Here is a 17851-nt window from a genome sequence, read left to right as displayed (position 1 = left end):
AAAAGATTTTTTCCCTCCCATCCCAGTTAATAACTCTTCTGAAATTTACCCACAGCGTTTGTGGTCTTCAGATCTAGTGTTTATCTTTCCTTTCTCCTGTCCTAATTACCCTTCTTCCTTGCCAACCCAAATACTATCTCAAAAGAGCACTGGACTGGGAATTAGGACATTTTGGATCTAGTTTAGGCTCCATCACTAAAGGGGGAGGGGAGAGGAGGCTTGGACTTGATGGCCTTGAAGGTCACTTTCAGCTATTTATCTGTGATTATATGAATTATCTGTCCACTAACAATCCTTCCTTGGATAGACAGTATAGTACATGATGAAAAAGTAACTTGTATCTGAAAGGAGGGAGAAATGAGGGACAGCAAAGGTTGAAGCCAAAGAGAAGGAAGTGAGGGTGGAAATCCTAACAAGAACAGTAAGAGGAAAAGTAGTCCCTGAGGATCATTTCTTTTATGGCTATATTAGCCATATAAAATATTGTATTGTCTGCTCTTAGCACAGTGCCAGATCATAGAAAGCAATTAATAAATGTTTGTTGACAGGCTTATTGATGGACAAAAGTAGAGATGAAAGAAGAAAGGGTGTTTTACTATATTTCATCATCCTGCCTCTTCTATTTAAATATTGTAATGTTTTTCCTAGTATTTATATAATTTTAACCAGAAAATTATATGAAATATTTGATACCTTGTACTTATATCATTTCACTATCAAATTTCAGTGTATATTATTCAGAAAATTCCAGGGTATGTGTTAGCCCATAGAAAGAAACGATAATGCCCAAAAGGGAGAAAAGTAATGAATCCACTCCACCTGAGTTAAAGCTTACGATAATCTGGTGACTTTTTAATTTCTTCTGATTCCTCCCTTCTCCCTCCACTGGACTAACTGTTGGTGAAATTAAGTGATCAGTTATGCAATCCCTTTCAACCCTAAATGTGGTTTTATTCAAGATTAATTGAAAGCTTTCACATTTATTTTATGTTGTCTTTTAAAGTGATTTATGCAGTTTTTAAACTTGAAAATCCAGAACTAGAAGTTATGGAGACCTGGAATGAATTTCAAATGGCATTAGTACTAAGTGACTAATGCTATAAACATTAATGAGTACTTTACACAAATATTTTTTTTGAGATAAAGTGCATAATGCTTTAAAAATTGATCCTTGGCATTCATCCTATAATAGTATCTCCTAAGTAATCTAAACAATTTTAGGGTGTGGTACAAAGGAGTTGTTTTTTGCTTAAGAGTTTGTAAGAATAGAGTGGGAAGGAAATGCTAAATTCACTGCCAGTTTCAAGTAGGAAAGTGGCCAACATAGCTCTGAATGGCAAAGAAAAATGCATTGGTCACTGCTCTTAAGAAGATGGAAAATTCCTAACAGACTTTACTATTTCTTTCTCACTTTTTTCTGCACTTATCTTATCTCTTATTCTTCCATTTACTTAAAAAAATGCAGATTTTTGAGTATAATACTTTTTTTCAAAAAATTCATAGCTACCTCAAATGCTTCTTCACTTTTGGATTATTTCTCACAAGACAGCTAAGTCAATTCATCAAATTTTATAAAGTTTTGAAGGATCAAAAAAATAAACTGGAAGATACCTCAGAGGTCACCTGGTTCAGTTTTCAACTTACAGACAAGAAACTGGAGGCAACAAAGGCTGTTTGCAGTCTAATTGAGGACTGTGACATATTTTTTTTTTAAATAGGTAAGAATTTGATAATGGTAAAGAAGAAATATTTGCAAATTGATTTGAGAAAAATAGGAAGAAAGGAGCTTTTAAAGCTACAAGAATCAAAAAAGGTTTTGCAGAGGAAACAGTACCAAAACCCGGGAGTGGGGAGAAGGGAGAGACAGAGAGACAGAGAGACAGAAAGAGAGACAAAGAGAAAGAGACACAGAGAAACAAAGAGAGACAGAGACAGAAGTTTCAATAGACTGAGAAATGGAACAGTATTCTTCCAGGAGTTGGGAAGATGCTTGGGTAGCTGCAGGCAGGCTAAAGGGTTAAGTAGGAAATTGGGCAATAACTCAGAGTCTAGTTTGGCTGGACTCTGTTTGAGTACATGAATGGGATCAGTATGAAATAAGACTGGAAAAGTAGGTTAGTGCCCAGATTGTTGTGAAACCTTAAATGACAGGTTAAGAGTTTGTTATGCTTTCTTAGAGGCAGTAGAGAGCCATGAATATTTTTAAGTCTGGGAATGGGACCTGCACATTAAGAATATTAATTTGGCAGTTCTGAAAAGGAAGAGATTAAAGGAGAAGATAATTGATGCAGAGAAACCAGTTATTTTGCTATTCTAGTTGAGAGGTAAGGTGGACTTGGAGGGTAGCAGCAGTGTGAAGGGAAATGTAGTGACAAATACAAGGAGTGGTAGAAAGGTAGCGAGGGGATAGTTGATTCAGTGTAATAGATTGTTGGACGTGGAGACAGGAAGACATGGATTCACATCTTGCATCTGAAATGGTAGAAAGTAGAATCCAGCAGTGTATTGTTTACTGTAAACACACTTAAAACCAAGATTTTCAGGGTTAAAATGAGGGTTCCTGGAGCAGAATTTATTATGGCTTAGGCAAGTATGATCTCAGACAAGGCAAGAATAAAATTTTATGTATTCTTAGGGAATTATATAAAAATAACAGTTTATGGCACTTTAAGGTTTCAAAGAGAGCTTTACATCTATTATCTCATTTGTTCCTTACACAACCTTTCAAGGTAGTTGGTATTATTACATTTTATGTAATGTGAGGAACTGAAGTAGAGAAATGCTAGTGACTTGTCCAAGTTCACATAGCTCAGAAATTTTTAGAGCCTGATTTTAATTTGAGTTTTCATCTTACATGTGGCTACCCAAGTCATTCAAAGAATAAACACTAAGTGCCTAAGCTTTTCCAGGTTAAACAATGGCACATAGGAACTTAATCTTTCTTATTATGTCACTGTCTTGCATTCAAACTTTTGATGATTACCCAGTGTCTCCTGATTTTTGTCTAGAATCCTTATCCTTATATCCAATATTCTTCTTACTCTGGCACCCAACTCGTCATTCATCCTTTTCTCCTGCTTTTTCTCCATACACACTCCATATTCCTGCCAAACTCAAGTGTTCTCTGTTCCCAGAACAAATTGTGAACTTACTAGTGTCTATTCTCTTGTTTATGATTTTCAATTTATCTGGAATGTTCCTTACCCATCATCTTCATCTGTCAAAACTGTATTTATACTTAAAGGCTCGATTCTTATGCCATTTCTTTCATGAAGGCTTTTATGATTCACCCCAACCAAATATGATTCAATTTTCTTCCAAATCCCAGGAGTACTTCATACTTCTCTTAGGGCATTTAGTGTGTTCTGTCTTTGTATGACTGCTTGGACATCCTTATTAGATTGTAATCTCCTTGAGAACAAGGATTTTATCTTATTCATCTTTATTCTCCCTATGACACCTAGCATAATTTCTTGAACATAAAAGATGAAAATTATTTGTTGCATTTATGAATATGATAGAGATTGGGCATGAGTAAAAGGTTGCATCATTTGAATTTGTAATGGGTTTTGTGAGAATTTTTATTGCATTCTTCAGGAACATTCAGTAACTAAGGAATGGAGAAAGTTGAAAGTGTGGATGATCTAGATGAACTAGCAATGATCAGTTAGTCAATAATTATTTTTTTAAACTACCTACTCTGTCAGGCACTGTAAAAAGTCCTGGGGATATAAAGAAAGGCAAAGGGCAGTTCTTGCTCCCAAGGAGCTTCTCATGAAGAAAAACATGCAAAGACCTAGGTACAAATAAATTATTTACAGGATCTATTATAGATAATAAACAGTGGAGAGATCTAAACATTAAAGGGGATCAGGAAAACCTTGTAGATTTTAGCTGAGATTTGAAGGAAACCAGGGAAGAGCCAGAAGTTGGAAATTAGGAGGGAAAGAATTCCAAGCATGAGAGACAGCCTATAAAAATGGCCAGAAATTATACCCAAAGGGCTATAAAACTCTGCATATCCTTTGTTCTAGAAGTGTCTCTACTGGGTCTGTATCCCAAAGATGTCATAAAAGAGGGAAAAGGACCCATGTGTGCAAAAATGTTTGTGGCAACCCTTTTTATAGTGGTAAGGAACTGAAAATCGAATGGATGCTCATCCGTTAGAAAATGGCCGAATGAGTTATGGTTTATGAATATAATGGAATATTATTGTTCTATAAGAAATGATGAGCAGGCTGATTTCAAAAAGGCCCAGAAAGATTTATATGAACTGATGCTAAATGATGTGAGCAGAATTAAGAGAAAACTGTGCACAGTAACAACAAGATTATATGATGATCAACTGTAATGAATTTGAGAAGGAGGCATATGACTGAATTATACATTGGGGGTGGGAGGTAGAGTAAGGTATGAGAAATTTACTAAAAGATTATGGAACATAATGATTTGTAAGAAGACTAGAAAGGTAGGAAGGAGACAGGTTATAAACAGCTCTGAATGCCAAATAAGGGATTTAATATTTGGCTCTTGAGGTGATAGACAACAATTGGAGTTTATTGATTAGAGAGAGCTGACACGGTCAGATCTATGCTTTAGCAAGACTAATTCGACAGCTGATTAAAGGATGTGCTGGAATGGAGAGAGATGCAACGCAGGCAGACCAACCAGCAGGCTCTTGGATTACTGAGATGATGAAGGCCAGTACCCAAGATGGGGGCAATGGCAGAAGAAAAAGAGGGCATGTATAAAAGATGTTCTTGTAGAGGGCTGGAACACGGGAGAAGTATACTTGAAACAAGGTATTAACTCAATGGAATTGATGAGATAATGATTCTCTATGTTCTGAAGTTAAATTTGGGATTTATTTATTTATAAATAATAATAATATTTAATTAATTAATTTATTTATAAATTTTATTTATTGTCTTGGCAAGAGACTAGATATGAGAGATGAGAGACAGTGAGGAGCTGAGGATGACATCCAGGAAGAAAGCCTGGATGACTGAAAAGACAATAGCATCCTCTATATTAATAGAGAAGTTTTGGAAGGGGAGAAGGTTTTAGGGAAAAGATAATAAGTTCAGTTTTAGAAATGTTGACTGAAATATTTACAAAGCATTCAATTCAAAATGCCTAATAATCAGTTGAAAATGAGAGTGTGGTTATGTTAGGTCTAATTGATAAACAGATCTAAAAATCATCATCATAGTGATGATAATAAAATCCATGAAAATAATAACAAAATTCATCTGGAACAACAAAAGATCAAGAATATCAAGAGAAGTAATGAAGGAAAAAACAAACAAACAAAGGAAAATGGCCTGGTCTTACTAGATTTAAAACTGTATTATAAAGTGCAGTCATCAAAATCGTTTGTTGCTGGCTAAGAGAGAGTAGATATAAATAATAGATTAATGGATAAGTTATTATCTAACTAACTAACACTAACATTAGTTAGTGACTATATTAATCAACTATTTGATAAATCCCAAAACTTTAGTTTCTGGGATAAGAACTCACTATTTGATGATTGCTGAGAAAACTGGAAAACAGTATGACAGAAACTAGGCATAGATCAACATCTCACACCAAAATAAGGTCAAAATGGGTACATGATTTGACATAAAGGGTGATATAAGAAAATTAGGAGAGCAAGGAATATTTTTTCTGTTAGATCTATGAAGAATGGAAGAATTTATGACCAAATAGGAGATAGAGAATATTATATAATGCAAAATGGATAATTTTGATTGTATTAAATTAAAAAGGTTTTGCACAAAGATTTGCAAATCTTTGCAATCAGAGATTAGAGGAAAACAGAAAGCTAGCAAACAATTTTTAAAGCCAGTATTTCTGATAAAGTCCTCATTTATAAATTATATAGATAACTTAGTCAAATTTATAAGACTACAAGTCATTCTTCAGTTGATAAATGGTCAAAGGATATGAACAAAGACAGTATTCATTTGAAAAAAATTAAAGTTATATATAGTCATATGAAAAATGCTCTAACTCACTATTGATTAGAGAAATTCAAATTAAAACAACTCTGAGGTATCACTTTACATATCACATTGGCTAATATTAACAAAAAGGAATTGGAGAGAATGTGGAAAAATGGGAGTCTGAATGCAGAATAAAGCATACTATTTTCACTATTTTTGTTTTTCTTTTCTCATGATTTTTCCTTTTTTCTGATTCTTCTTCTACAACATAACTAGTTTAGAAATATATTTAATATGATTGTATATGTATAACCTATATAAGATTTTTTGCTGTCTTAGGGAGAGGGGAGTAGACATAAGAAGAGAGAAAAAATTTGGAAATCAAATCTTATAAAAGTAAATATTGAAAACAAAACTAAAATAAAATAAAACATACACACACACACATCTCTCCATGAAAGCTATTGAGATCAATAAATAAAATCATATGGAGGGAAAGAGAAAAGCACCTAGTAGAACTCTGTGAATCATCCATGGCTAGTGGGCTTAATGTGAATGAAGTTTCAACAAAGAAGACAGTCCTTTGTAGGAGAAGAGTAGTATTAGAGAAACCCAGAGAGAAGAGGATATCTAGAAGAAGATTGTAAGAATGTCAGAAGCTGTAGAGAAATCAAGGCATGATGAAAACTATGATAAAGTCAGGAGTGCAAAATATTTTAGGGTAAAATAACGGGCCAAATTAAAACTGGAATGATATCTGTTTTGGATATCAAGGCAGATGATACTATGTTGAAGAACTGTGAAGGTAGGGAGGTATTATGGACCATAATCAGTTACAAAGAAATAGGAAAACTGAAGTAAATAGAAAAAAGTGGGAAATATGGACAGGAGGAAAGAAGCATTATGGAAATTAACAAGATAGAAAGTCATGAATGCAAAGAAATCTCAATATCTTAGATGCAAGTATTATGTGAAAATTGATAGTCTTGCAGGTAGGTGTTTGAAGTACATTGAAAATGGTTACTTGAAACTATGGAGATCAAGAATATGTGATGTGGGAGTGACAAGTCATCATCATAAATGCTGTTGGCACAATGAATGATGGTAAAAGAGTGCACAGTTGTTTTTTTTTCCCATGATAACAGGAGATTTGGGATAATAATGGATTACTGAAGTAAGGATACTGATGCAAGGATAAAAGCAAATTCATTTTAAAATTATCATTTCTATCCATATGTTTTGATTTCTGAAAAATAGCAAAAACTGGTTTCAGATTATTGGAGTATTGCAGAGCATCCAAAATCCAATCTGTTTCAACTATTATTATTTATTCTGTTTGAAACAGTGAGGGTTTCCCTCCCCCTGCAATGTTTTTCTAAAACCCTACCTCTTAGGCTTTTAATTCTTATGACAGGTTTCAACTAGCAGGAATTTAACCTGGTTATAACCTTGTGAAAATTAGATTACATAGTAGCCTGAAAATCTTGGTTGTTACTTTCTTTAACCTAGAGTTACTATGTCAGCCAGAAATTAAAACTGGACATTTTGGAGCCTGTATAATTCAATGTATTTAGAAACAGAAATCCAGTATTCAAAGTGATGTTGATATTTCAAGAGAGTCAGTTTTTTTTTTTTAAGTTAATATATAAGGTGCTCTTCTGAGCAGATGACAGGAGAAGAGTATAAGAAACATGTAAAGGATTTGCAGTGGCTCTGGCATTCAGCAGGCAGATGACATTTTCTTTCAGTAAAACTAGCAGAGGCAAAAAAGAAAAAAGGACTATATCCTTTGATGAAACATTAAGAAAAATGATTTAACACACATACAGCTGCATCTCAACAATATTATGTTAATAACACCACAGTAAAGCGTCTGTTTTCTAATGTTGTTACCATCTAAGGATAAACAAAACAGTTTTACAATAAATACAAACACTCAACCTGGAAAGTGTTCACAAGATGTTGGACAACATAGTTGTTTTGTTTTTTTTTTTTAATGCGAGTATGAATTCTTGCCTATTTAGCTGAAATTGATTGTAAATGAGCAAAACTAGCACAAACATGCTAACACTTCCTTTTATTGCATTAGGACAGGATTTGTCTTCAATGTCCTGTTTAAAGCCTCATTGATTATATGGCACTTCTTTTAAATGAGTTTGTCTCCCTATTGAGGTTTTAAACGTACTAAGCTCTCTTCCAAAACCTCCCTGGATTCCAAATTTTTTTTCTTTTTTATTGTCAGATTGTCACACTGGAGAGCTTAGTGACATTTTGAAGCATATTTTGTGTTTCTGGTTTAAAATTTAGTCTTAGCAAGTTTTCTTGGAAGATATTTATAATGCATTACTTTATAGTGTTTACAAAGCAAGATCTCAGTCTGCAATATTTTTGGTTACTCATTTTTATTACCGTAAGTGGCTATCTCTTTCATTAAGAAGTATAGGATTGTGTGAATGGCTTTCTAGACCAACTCTCACATTTTACAGAGAAAAAAACTCAGACCAAGAAGGAGTCATTGGCTTGCCCATGGCTACGGAGATTGTAAGTGGCTGGATTGGAGTTGAAACCCAAGTTCTTTGGTTCCATATTCCTTCTAGTTCTACTTCAAGACACAGCTCACAACTCTTCCAGTCTAGCCAACCCTGATGACCACACCTCCCTAACCAGGGGGATGCCCTTCTTGTAATTTTTATAACATGCTATACCCCTTTTATATATACATGTAGTAATTACCATTTTGTATTTTATGTATGCATGTCTTTTCCCACCCCTTATTCCTTCACAGAGTTCTTTGAGAGTAGGGACTTTGTCTATTTAATTTCAATCAAAGATTAGATGGTGATTTTAGATGAATCAGTGAGTAAACAAGCATTTATTAAGGACTTACTATTAAGTACTGAGATCAATAAAATGAATTACATAGCCCCGTCCCCAAAAACCTCATGTTCTAATGGAAGAGACAACATGCAAACAGACATGTTCAGACAAGATAACTATAATATAAATGGGAGATAATCTCAGAGGGAAGGCACTTGGGAGAGGAGGGAGGGAGGTATCCATGGAATGGTGTGCAGAAGGTGGGATCTAAGCTGAATTTTACAGGAATTAAGAGAATCCAGGAGGCAAAGGTGAATAAGGAGAGCATTACAGTTTGGGAGATAGCCATGGATTAGGGAGGAGTGTGTGGATAGCAAGACCAGTGTCTCTGGATTGCAGAGGCGAGTAAAGTGTAGAATGACTGAAAAGGTGGGTAGGACTCATGTTTTACAGAGCTTTAAAATTCAAAGAGAGGATTTTATGTTTGATCCTCAACGTAATATAGAGTCCCCAGACCACACCTACACATTAGGAAAATCAGTTTGGTAGCTCAGAGGAGGATGGCCTGGAATAGGAAGAGATATAAGGCAGGGAGACCAAGTAGGAGGCCAGGACAATAATTTAGTATAAGGTAATAAGGGCTGGCACCATGGGGGCAGCTATGGGGGTGGAGAGGAGAATATAGTCAGGCTTTAGATGACTTGATATAATTTAGTTCACCCAGGAATGACCCAGTTGAGAAAGTTAGGATGCGTGTACCTTGAACAAAACTGTCATAAGTATCTTTTAAAAAACTGTCTGGGCAAATCTCCATTTCACAGGGGAAAAAAAAACCTAGAGACATAAATGAAAGATATGTCACAGGATCATAGAGTCATGGATCTCAAACTGGAAGGGCCTCAGAGGCAAATTTAGTCCAAAAGACCCTCATTTTTTAGATGAAGAAACTGAGGCACAGAAAAGTTAAACACTTTTCCCGAGATAGTGACAAATTCAATAGGAATTTTTAATTTCTGATCTGAGACTCTTTCAAACATTCCCTTCTGCCTCTTATACATTGAATCAGCCATTGATGAATGTGAGCTTAAGTAACAATCTGAGCCCTTGACTGCCAGGTACATACAAGAGTCCTTCACGCTATACATTTTTCTAAGACAAGTAAAAATATATTGTGGTAGAATCATAAATAGAAGTTCTCTTCCATTATCTTGAAAAGACAAATGTTTTCTTTGTCACTTAAGTCTCCTATAATAAATACTAAGAAACAAGGAATTTCTCATCAAAGCAAATCTAAATCCTTTACACATTATCAGGAAATATTAAATGCAAGTCCTTGCCCTGCTTTGTGTAGATCATAATGCCACCCTGTGTTTATCTTATTAATTGCTTATTAAGCATTTGTTTAGTGTGTTCTGTGATAAAATAATGCATTTGGTTATATTTCATGTCTATGACATCTATGTGGGCCATAAAAAACAATTTGATACTAGAAAATAAATCACACACACACACAATTACACTGGTTCATGGTGGCAGGGGGTAGATGAGAGTCTAGAATTAGAGGATATATATTTTTTTTAATTCTTTGCCAACCTGAGTGCTCTTTGCTTAGGTCTTCACATATTCCTGAAATATTTATCTTTTTCTCTTTGCCTGGCTCATTTTATGCATTTAGAATGTAAGCCCTACAGTCAGAGACTATATCATATTTACCATAAGTGGCAGTGGAAATACCCAGAGCCCTAAGCAATGGGTGTATTTATATTGATGTAGTGAATAAGCAAATAATCTCTGTGATATTAAACTGTTTTCTTCTAGGTTTCTGGTGATGGTTTTGAAACACCAGAGCACAGTCTGAGAGTGATTTGTCTTTATAATACTCCTGGATCAGCAAAAAGGACGTATATTAGGTAGTTGGAAAATGCTTATTTAGAAATTTATGTTCCTTACTATCTGTCTTCATATTTTTGCTTTGTGCACAATTTTAGAATTTTTTCCCTTCCCCAACTCTTTAGCTGGAATAATGAATCTGAGTGCCTTCTTGGTTTTATGCTTTATTGGGGAAGGGGGAGGGGGAGGAGAATGTGGCCACACCTTTAAAATATGAATTCTTTGCTACTCACTACCTGTGACTCATTGGGCAAGATTTTTGATTTCAGGGCCTCAGTTTCCTCATATAAAATGAGTAGATGGGGATTAAATGAATTAGAATACATTAAGATAAAAGGTTTAACACTAGAAGGACAATCAGAAATCTTTTTATCCAATCTTCTCATTTTAGGGATGACTTTGGTCAAGGTCAAAGACAGTAAAATGGAAGAGCTACATTTTGAAAACAAGTCCTCAGATTCCAAATCAAATTTCATATCCAAATTTTTCCTCTTTATCAGGCTGATTCCCTATTGTTCTTAACCCTATGATCCAAATAGAGACATTTGTTTTGATGGTAATTGGCCAACAAGTATTATTAAGTACCACCTACTCTGTGTCAGGTACTATCTTAAACCCTGGAGATATGAGTATAAATAATGAAGCAATCCTTTCTTATAAGAAGCTTGCATTACAATAGAGAAGACAATAAGTAAATAGAAAGATGTATAGTTTAAATATAAAATTGATAAATATAAATACATACACAGTAGTTTGAGGCTAGTGTGGAATCCAAAAAGTAATCATCAGATGATAATGTCTAAGTGTATTTTAGGAAGAGAAAGAGTTTCTATGAAGCAAAGGAAAAGAGAGAATACAGTCCAGGAATGTGGGATAGCTCCCTCAGCATGGTCTCGCAACTGAATGTGGGAGGGTCATAAAATTATGATTTAGTTTTTTACTAAACATTTGATTTATATACCTGTTTCATATATCTATATACCCAGTGGCATGTAAAAATTTCTGGGGCAAAAAGAAATGGAAAAAGTTTAAGAAGCCCTGGGCTAGCCAGTATATAGGTTTAGGGAATATAAGCGAGGAAGAGAAAAAAGGCCAATTTGGCTGGATATGCAGGAGGGAAAAATAATATCCATTGAGGCTAGAGGTTGGATCCTGGTTATGTAAAGTTCTAAAAGCTAACAAAAGAATTTATACTTTATCCTCGAGACAATAGAAAGCCAATCAAGTTGATTGAATAGGAGAGTCTAGAGTCTAGATAGCTAGTATTAGTATAGTACTGTGAAGGTCTGCAAAGCAGTTTGCATATATGATGTCCTCTGATTCCACACAAATCTGTGTTTAAGGAAATCTGCTTTTGCAAAAGTGTGTAGGATGGATTAGAGAGTGGAAGGACCTTGAGGCAGAACAATTAGAGAGCTGATATTCTAGGTGAGAGATCATGAAGGCCTGAACTGAGATGATAGTGAGTAAAGAGAAAAGATTGGATGGGAAAAATGTCTAGTTGGAAACAGCAATACCTGTCAGCTTATTGGCTCTGTGAAGTGAAGGAAAGCAAGGGGTCTGGGATAATGCTGACATTTCTAAGCAGGTAGACAGAAGGAAGTGTCCCAACCTTGACTTATTAAATAGGAAAGTTTGGAAAGGGGGAGGAATTAAGGGGAAAAGATGCCGAGTTCAATTTTGTGTTCAGTGAATTCAGTAAACTTTAAGATGTCTTCAGGAATTCACTTTGAAAGGACTAATAGCGATTGTTGATGTGGGACTGAAACTCAGCAGAGAGATTGAGGCTAATGATAAAAGTATATTAATGGGACATATGGCACGATACAGCAATATCCTTTCTGGGCTTTTTGTACTACAAGTTCCACATTGTTTGTGGCTGTGCCCTGAGATATTGATAGGTAAAGTGGAATTAGAAGAGAAATTGACCTTGAGAAAGACCTGAGCTTAAATATTTTGGAGTTTGGATAAAGATGGAATTTGTTAAAAATAAGATTGATACCAGGGACAGCTAGATGGTACCATGGATTGATTGAGTACAAGGTCTGAAGTCAGAAAGATCTAAATTCAAATCCAGCCTTAAAAATGTTACTGTCTGAATGATCTTGGACAAGTCACTTAATCCTGTTTGCCTCAAAATTCCTAATCTATAAAATGAGCTGGAGAAGGAAATGGCAAGCCTCTCCAGAAAATCCCAAATGGGGATCATGAAGAGTTAGCCACAACTGAGCAACAAAAACTGGTACTATGAAGATTTTTTTATCGAGAAGTGGATATCTTTTATTGACATCATACCTCATGGATACTCTTGAAAGCCTCAACAAGGTACCTGCTTGTTCCCAAATTCTGGCTTTCATGTTTATAAAAAAGGATCAAATATCCAGATGCCAGTAAATGTGATGTATGTAGTTTATGTGTAAAGTATTTTTAAAATCTCTATAATTTTTTTTTCATTAACAACAAACTTGATAGGCCTATTTTCTGGCTAATTATGCATATTATGTGTATAATAGTACAGTCATTTATTGAGACACATTATAAAAGTTGCCTTGATGCAGTGTTCTTATCTAATTGTTTCTGTTACCTGTTCATCTTAAGTGGGTTTCTAGAACTTTTGGTTTAAGATATGTTTCTTGACAATATTTCAAAATTTCCCACTGTTTCTGTTTGAATTGTGGTGCTAAATATGGATTTTTATTTGAACAGGTTCTGGGTCTCATCCAAAACATGAGTGTTTTCCAGTGTCCAAAGTGTAAACATGAAACTCATATTTTTGGAGCTGATGGTACAAAGAAACTAGCAAAAACCCTTGGACTTGATGTTTTAGGTAAGAACGGTGTTGTGTTGTATTTTGTTTTAACAGGAAACCACATAAGAAGTCTGGGGAGATATGGGGAATAACAGTGTCTAAGGAAATATTAAAAGGCAGTTGGTTCATGTTTTTAAATGAGAACACTCTAGTGCTGATCTTTGTGATAACCTTTCATTAGTTTTATAGAATATTGCCAGAAGAAGGCTTATTATGAATTAGAAGCTTGAGATGCTAGATTTTAAAAATAAAAAAGACCTTAGAGACTGACTGTCCAATACCACCCCCATATTTTATAGATAAGTAACCCGAGGCTCACAAGCCAAAAGTTAAGTGACTTGTCAGTGTCATACATATAATAAATGAAAGTTAGTATTTGATCCCAGCTTCTCTGATTCCAAATCTTTCTTTCCCATAAAGATATTACTGCATTTAGTTAGGAGATTTGCTTTGTCAAATATTATAACAGATTAAACAGTTGTGAACAAAGTACTTTCTATGTGCCAGACACCATGGTAAGCTCTGGGGATGGAAAGAAAGGCAAAAGTATGATTCCTGATTTCACGGACTTCATTAATGAAAGTAGGGGAGACATAATGCAAATAATTAGGAACGTAGCAGATACATGCATATAAATGGTAGGTAATTTCTAGTTTTAATTTTATACAAGAGTTTTATGAGCTACAGACTATGGATTTGGAAAGCTACATATTCAGTTGACAGTCAGCAATTGATGTGCCAAGTTAGGGTCATATCTCAGTGTGAAAAAGTATATGTGAACATGTTTATTTATATAGAAAGATGTCCATTAAGAATCCATGTAAATTTAATTCTTGGTGTATACCTAAAGACATTTATATAACCATCATTGCATTTATTCTCCATGATTCAGAAAGTAAATTTGTTGTTTTTTGTAATTTTCTCTCATTTTTAAATAGGAAAGATACAGGAATATTATGATAATATTAAATTGTAAACATTATTATATTACATTATTATGTCATATTATAAATAGTTACCTTTGAATTGAATGAGTTAGTTTTAAGGAACTAAATATTAGTGAATCAGATATGGTAAACTGATGATTTCCTATTAAATGTTATATACCAAATTCTTGTAGCAACTTAGTCCAATTTTCAAAGAAGACTTAGATATTGGTTTAATTATGAATGAATAACTAGGCAAAGGAAAGTGCTGAGTAGCAGATAAAAGAGACAAAGAGAATGCTCTTGAAATTATTAACCATTAGCACTTTTAAAAAATTGTATGGCTAAGATCCCTCAGAGATCAAAGAATCCCAAAACATTACCTACTATAATTGAATTTGTCATGGATGGAGTTAAACACTATTGTTGCATTTGCTTCAGTACCTAGATGAATACTAATAAAATATTTTGATATATTACTATAATTACATACAATAATTATACTCTATAACTGTTCTTTCATTTAACTAACCTAAGAAGTTCAATTACCCAAATCTACATAATAACATGAGACTGACACATATTTGTGAAGAAAACTAAATACATAATTAGAAGGACACTATTAGCTTATATTAGCAGTGTCACAGAATAAAGTCTGTGTATTTGAATTTGAATTTGAACAAACAAATCTTTTTTTTTTTAATTTTAATAGCCTTTTATTTACTAGTTATATGTATGGGTAACTTTACAGCATTGACAATTGCCAAACCTCTTGTTCCATTTTTCTCCCCCTTCCTCCCACCCTCTCCCCTAGATGGCAGGATGACCAGTAGATGTTAAATATATTAAAGTATAAATTAGATACACATGACCAAACCATTATTTTGGTGTACAAAAAGAATTGGACTCTGAAATATTGTATAATTAGCCTGTGAAGGAAATCAGAAATGCAGGCAAGCAAAAATATAGGGATTGGGAATTCAATGTAATGGTTCTTTCACTGGGTGTAGCTGGTTCAGTTCATTACTGCTCCATTGGAACTGATTTGGTTCATCTCATTGCTGAGGATGGCCGGGTCCATCAGAATTGATGATCATATAGTATATAATGATCTCCTGGCCCTTCTCATTTCAGTTAGCATCAGTTCATGTAAGTCTCACCAGTCCTCTCTGTATTCATCCTGCTGGTCATTTCTTACCGAACAATAATATTCCATAATATTCATATACCACAATTTATTCAGCCATTCTCCAATTGATGGGCAACCACTCAGTTTCCAGTTTCTAGCCACTACAAACAGGGCTGCCACAAACATTCGTGCACATATAGATCCCTTTCCCTTCTTTATGATCTCTTTGGGATATAAGCCCAGTGGTAACACTGCTGGATCAAAGGGTATGCACAGTTTGATAACTTTTTGAGCATAGTTCCAAATTGCTCTCCAGAATGGTTGGATCTGTTCACAATTCCACCAACAATGTATCAGTGTCCCTGTTTTCCCACATCCCTTCCAACATTCTGCATTATCTTTCCCTGTCATTATAGCCAATCTGACAGGTGTGTAGTGGTATCTCAAAGTTGTCTTAATTTGCATTTCTCTGATTAATAATGACTTGGAGTATTTTTTCATATGGCTAGAAACTGTTTCAGTTTCTTCATCTGAGAATTGTCTGTTCATATCCTTTGACCATTTATCAATTGGAGAATGGCTTGATTTCTTATAGAGTCAATTCTCTAAATATTTTGGAAATGAGGCCTTTATCAGAACCTTTGACTGTAAAAATATTTTCCCAGTTTATTGCTTCCCTTCTAATCTTGTCTGCATTAGTTTTGTTTGAACAAACAAATCTAAGAAAAATTCAGCTATCAGCTATATTATGACAATACATTATGTCATCCTTAGTGGTGTCTGCCAAAGCCTATGTTTTTGTTGTTTTAAACAAAATAAACATTATTTTATTGAAGAAAATCTGTCATTTTTAGAAGACTATGTTGTGTATCACATATATTCCAACTTCATTATTCATAACTCTTTTCATATTTCATACAAGTATGCCATTTTATTTCATGAGAGTGCCAAGTATGTTTCTAGTTATCTGAATGCTTCCCCTACATTTGTGGAGCTAATTCCAAATTCTACTGCCCATTCTCCAACATTTAACAGGAAATGCTCTTAGTATATGCTGTGTTACCTTTTTGCTATTAGAAGTTTTAGACAAATGTATACTTATTGTATATCTAATTTGTATTTTAATATATTCAACATCTACCGGTCATCCTGCCATCTGGGGGAGGGGGTGGGGGAAAGGAGGGGAAAAATTGGAACAAGAGATTTGGCAATTGTCAATGCTATAAAGTTACCCATATATATAACCTGTAAATATTAAAAAAGAAGAAGAAGAAGAAAAAAGACTGAATGACTCCCCCCCCCCCCCGACAAAAAAAAAGAAGTTTTAGACAAAGTATAATATAAAACTCACATAATTTCTAGCAGTGTGTTTTGAATGATCTGGAGAGATTCAGAGTTCCTGCTTTTTTCTAAAGTTCTCATTTTGAAACTCAACCTCTTAAAGACAGGACTGATGATAGCAGATAGAATTAATATTCTCCCCAATCTCTGTTGCTACCCTATCCAGTCTTAAAAGGAATTTAATTTAAGTTGAAACTCTAGGCCCATTGTCTTCTGCTTCTTTGTCTAGATTTCCCAAAGACTGGGGGTAATTTGGAAGTAAATGACATGATCAAAGTTATAACCTTCATTAGAATAGGTCCACCTCTCATTGCAATATTCATTCTCTCTTATTATTAACCAGAGTTGATTGCCATCCTCAGGAACACTCATATCTGATGTCATGTAAACTGTGAGCCCATTGCTTTGGCATTTCAGTAACATTAATACTAAAATGTTAGTATTATTAATAAAATGATTAATTATTCCAAAACTCTTGTCTTTTGAACTTTTTAAATTTTACAGAACATGCTTTTCCAGGCCTATAGAGTCCCTGGCCCACCATTATTCTTTTCTGTACTAAAAGCCAGACCAATATCTGGTGGAGGTGATAGCAATCTGGGTGATTTGTCATCTGATTGCTCATGTTTTTATAGAGAAAAGGCTTTGTTGCCAATGTCACTCTTTGTCAGTAAGGCCCTACTTTTCATGATACTTTAAAATTTAAGAGCACTTACTGTCAAGGGTATATGTGCTAGATCTAATATACAGCGTTCCTGCCTTTATGATTGGTTCTGTGGCATCTCAGTGTTGGTATACATTTGAGACTGTCATTGGTCTCAGTGGTAGGCATCTGCCACCTACCGTGAAAACCTGTGATAGCTTGATTTTCCTAATCTGTTAGTGGTGTCAAACTCAAATAGAACGGGGGCCATTAAACCATAAATAAGGTTATCTATGGTTCACAGATTGGTTTAGTTTTAAAATGTAATGTTATCCATGCTTTATTGTA

At 34.5% G+C, this 17851-nt stretch overlaps 1 protein-coding gene and 1 long non-coding RNA gene across 3 annotated transcripts in view; one reads left to right on the top strand and one right to left on the bottom strand.

The window, feature by feature from the left end:
- NUBPL (NUBP iron-sulfur cluster assembly factor, mitochondrial) overlaps nt 1-17851 on the top strand; it is a 320313-nt gene that overhangs the window by 269042 nt on the left and 33420 nt on the right. Inside the window, exon 9 of one of the 2 annotated variants that reach the window (XM_051977281.1) lies at nt 13362-13482. The exons of the other annotated variant lie outside the window; for it this stretch is intronic. Within the exon in view, the coding sequence (XP_051833241.1) occupies nt 13362-13482 (121 nt within the window). The remainder of the gene's footprint in view (nt 1-13361; nt 13483-17851) is intronic. 2 annotated transcript variants of the gene reach the window in all.
- LOC127549355 (uncharacterized) overlaps nt 1-17851 on the bottom strand; it is a 122524-nt gene that overhangs the window by 99735 nt on the left and 4938 nt on the right. The window lies entirely within an intron of this gene.

The sequence above is a fragment of the Antechinus flavipes genome, chromosome 2, assembly GCF_016432865.1.
Source record: "Antechinus flavipes isolate AdamAnt ecotype Samford, QLD, Australia chromosome 2, AdamAnt_v2, whole genome shotgun sequence".
In the NCBI taxonomy this organism is placed as follows: Eukaryota; Metazoa; Chordata; class Mammalia; order Dasyuromorphia; family Dasyuridae; genus Antechinus; species Antechinus flavipes.
Note: the sequence above shows the minus strand (reverse complement) of the source record. Positions and strands in the feature narration are given on the sequence as shown.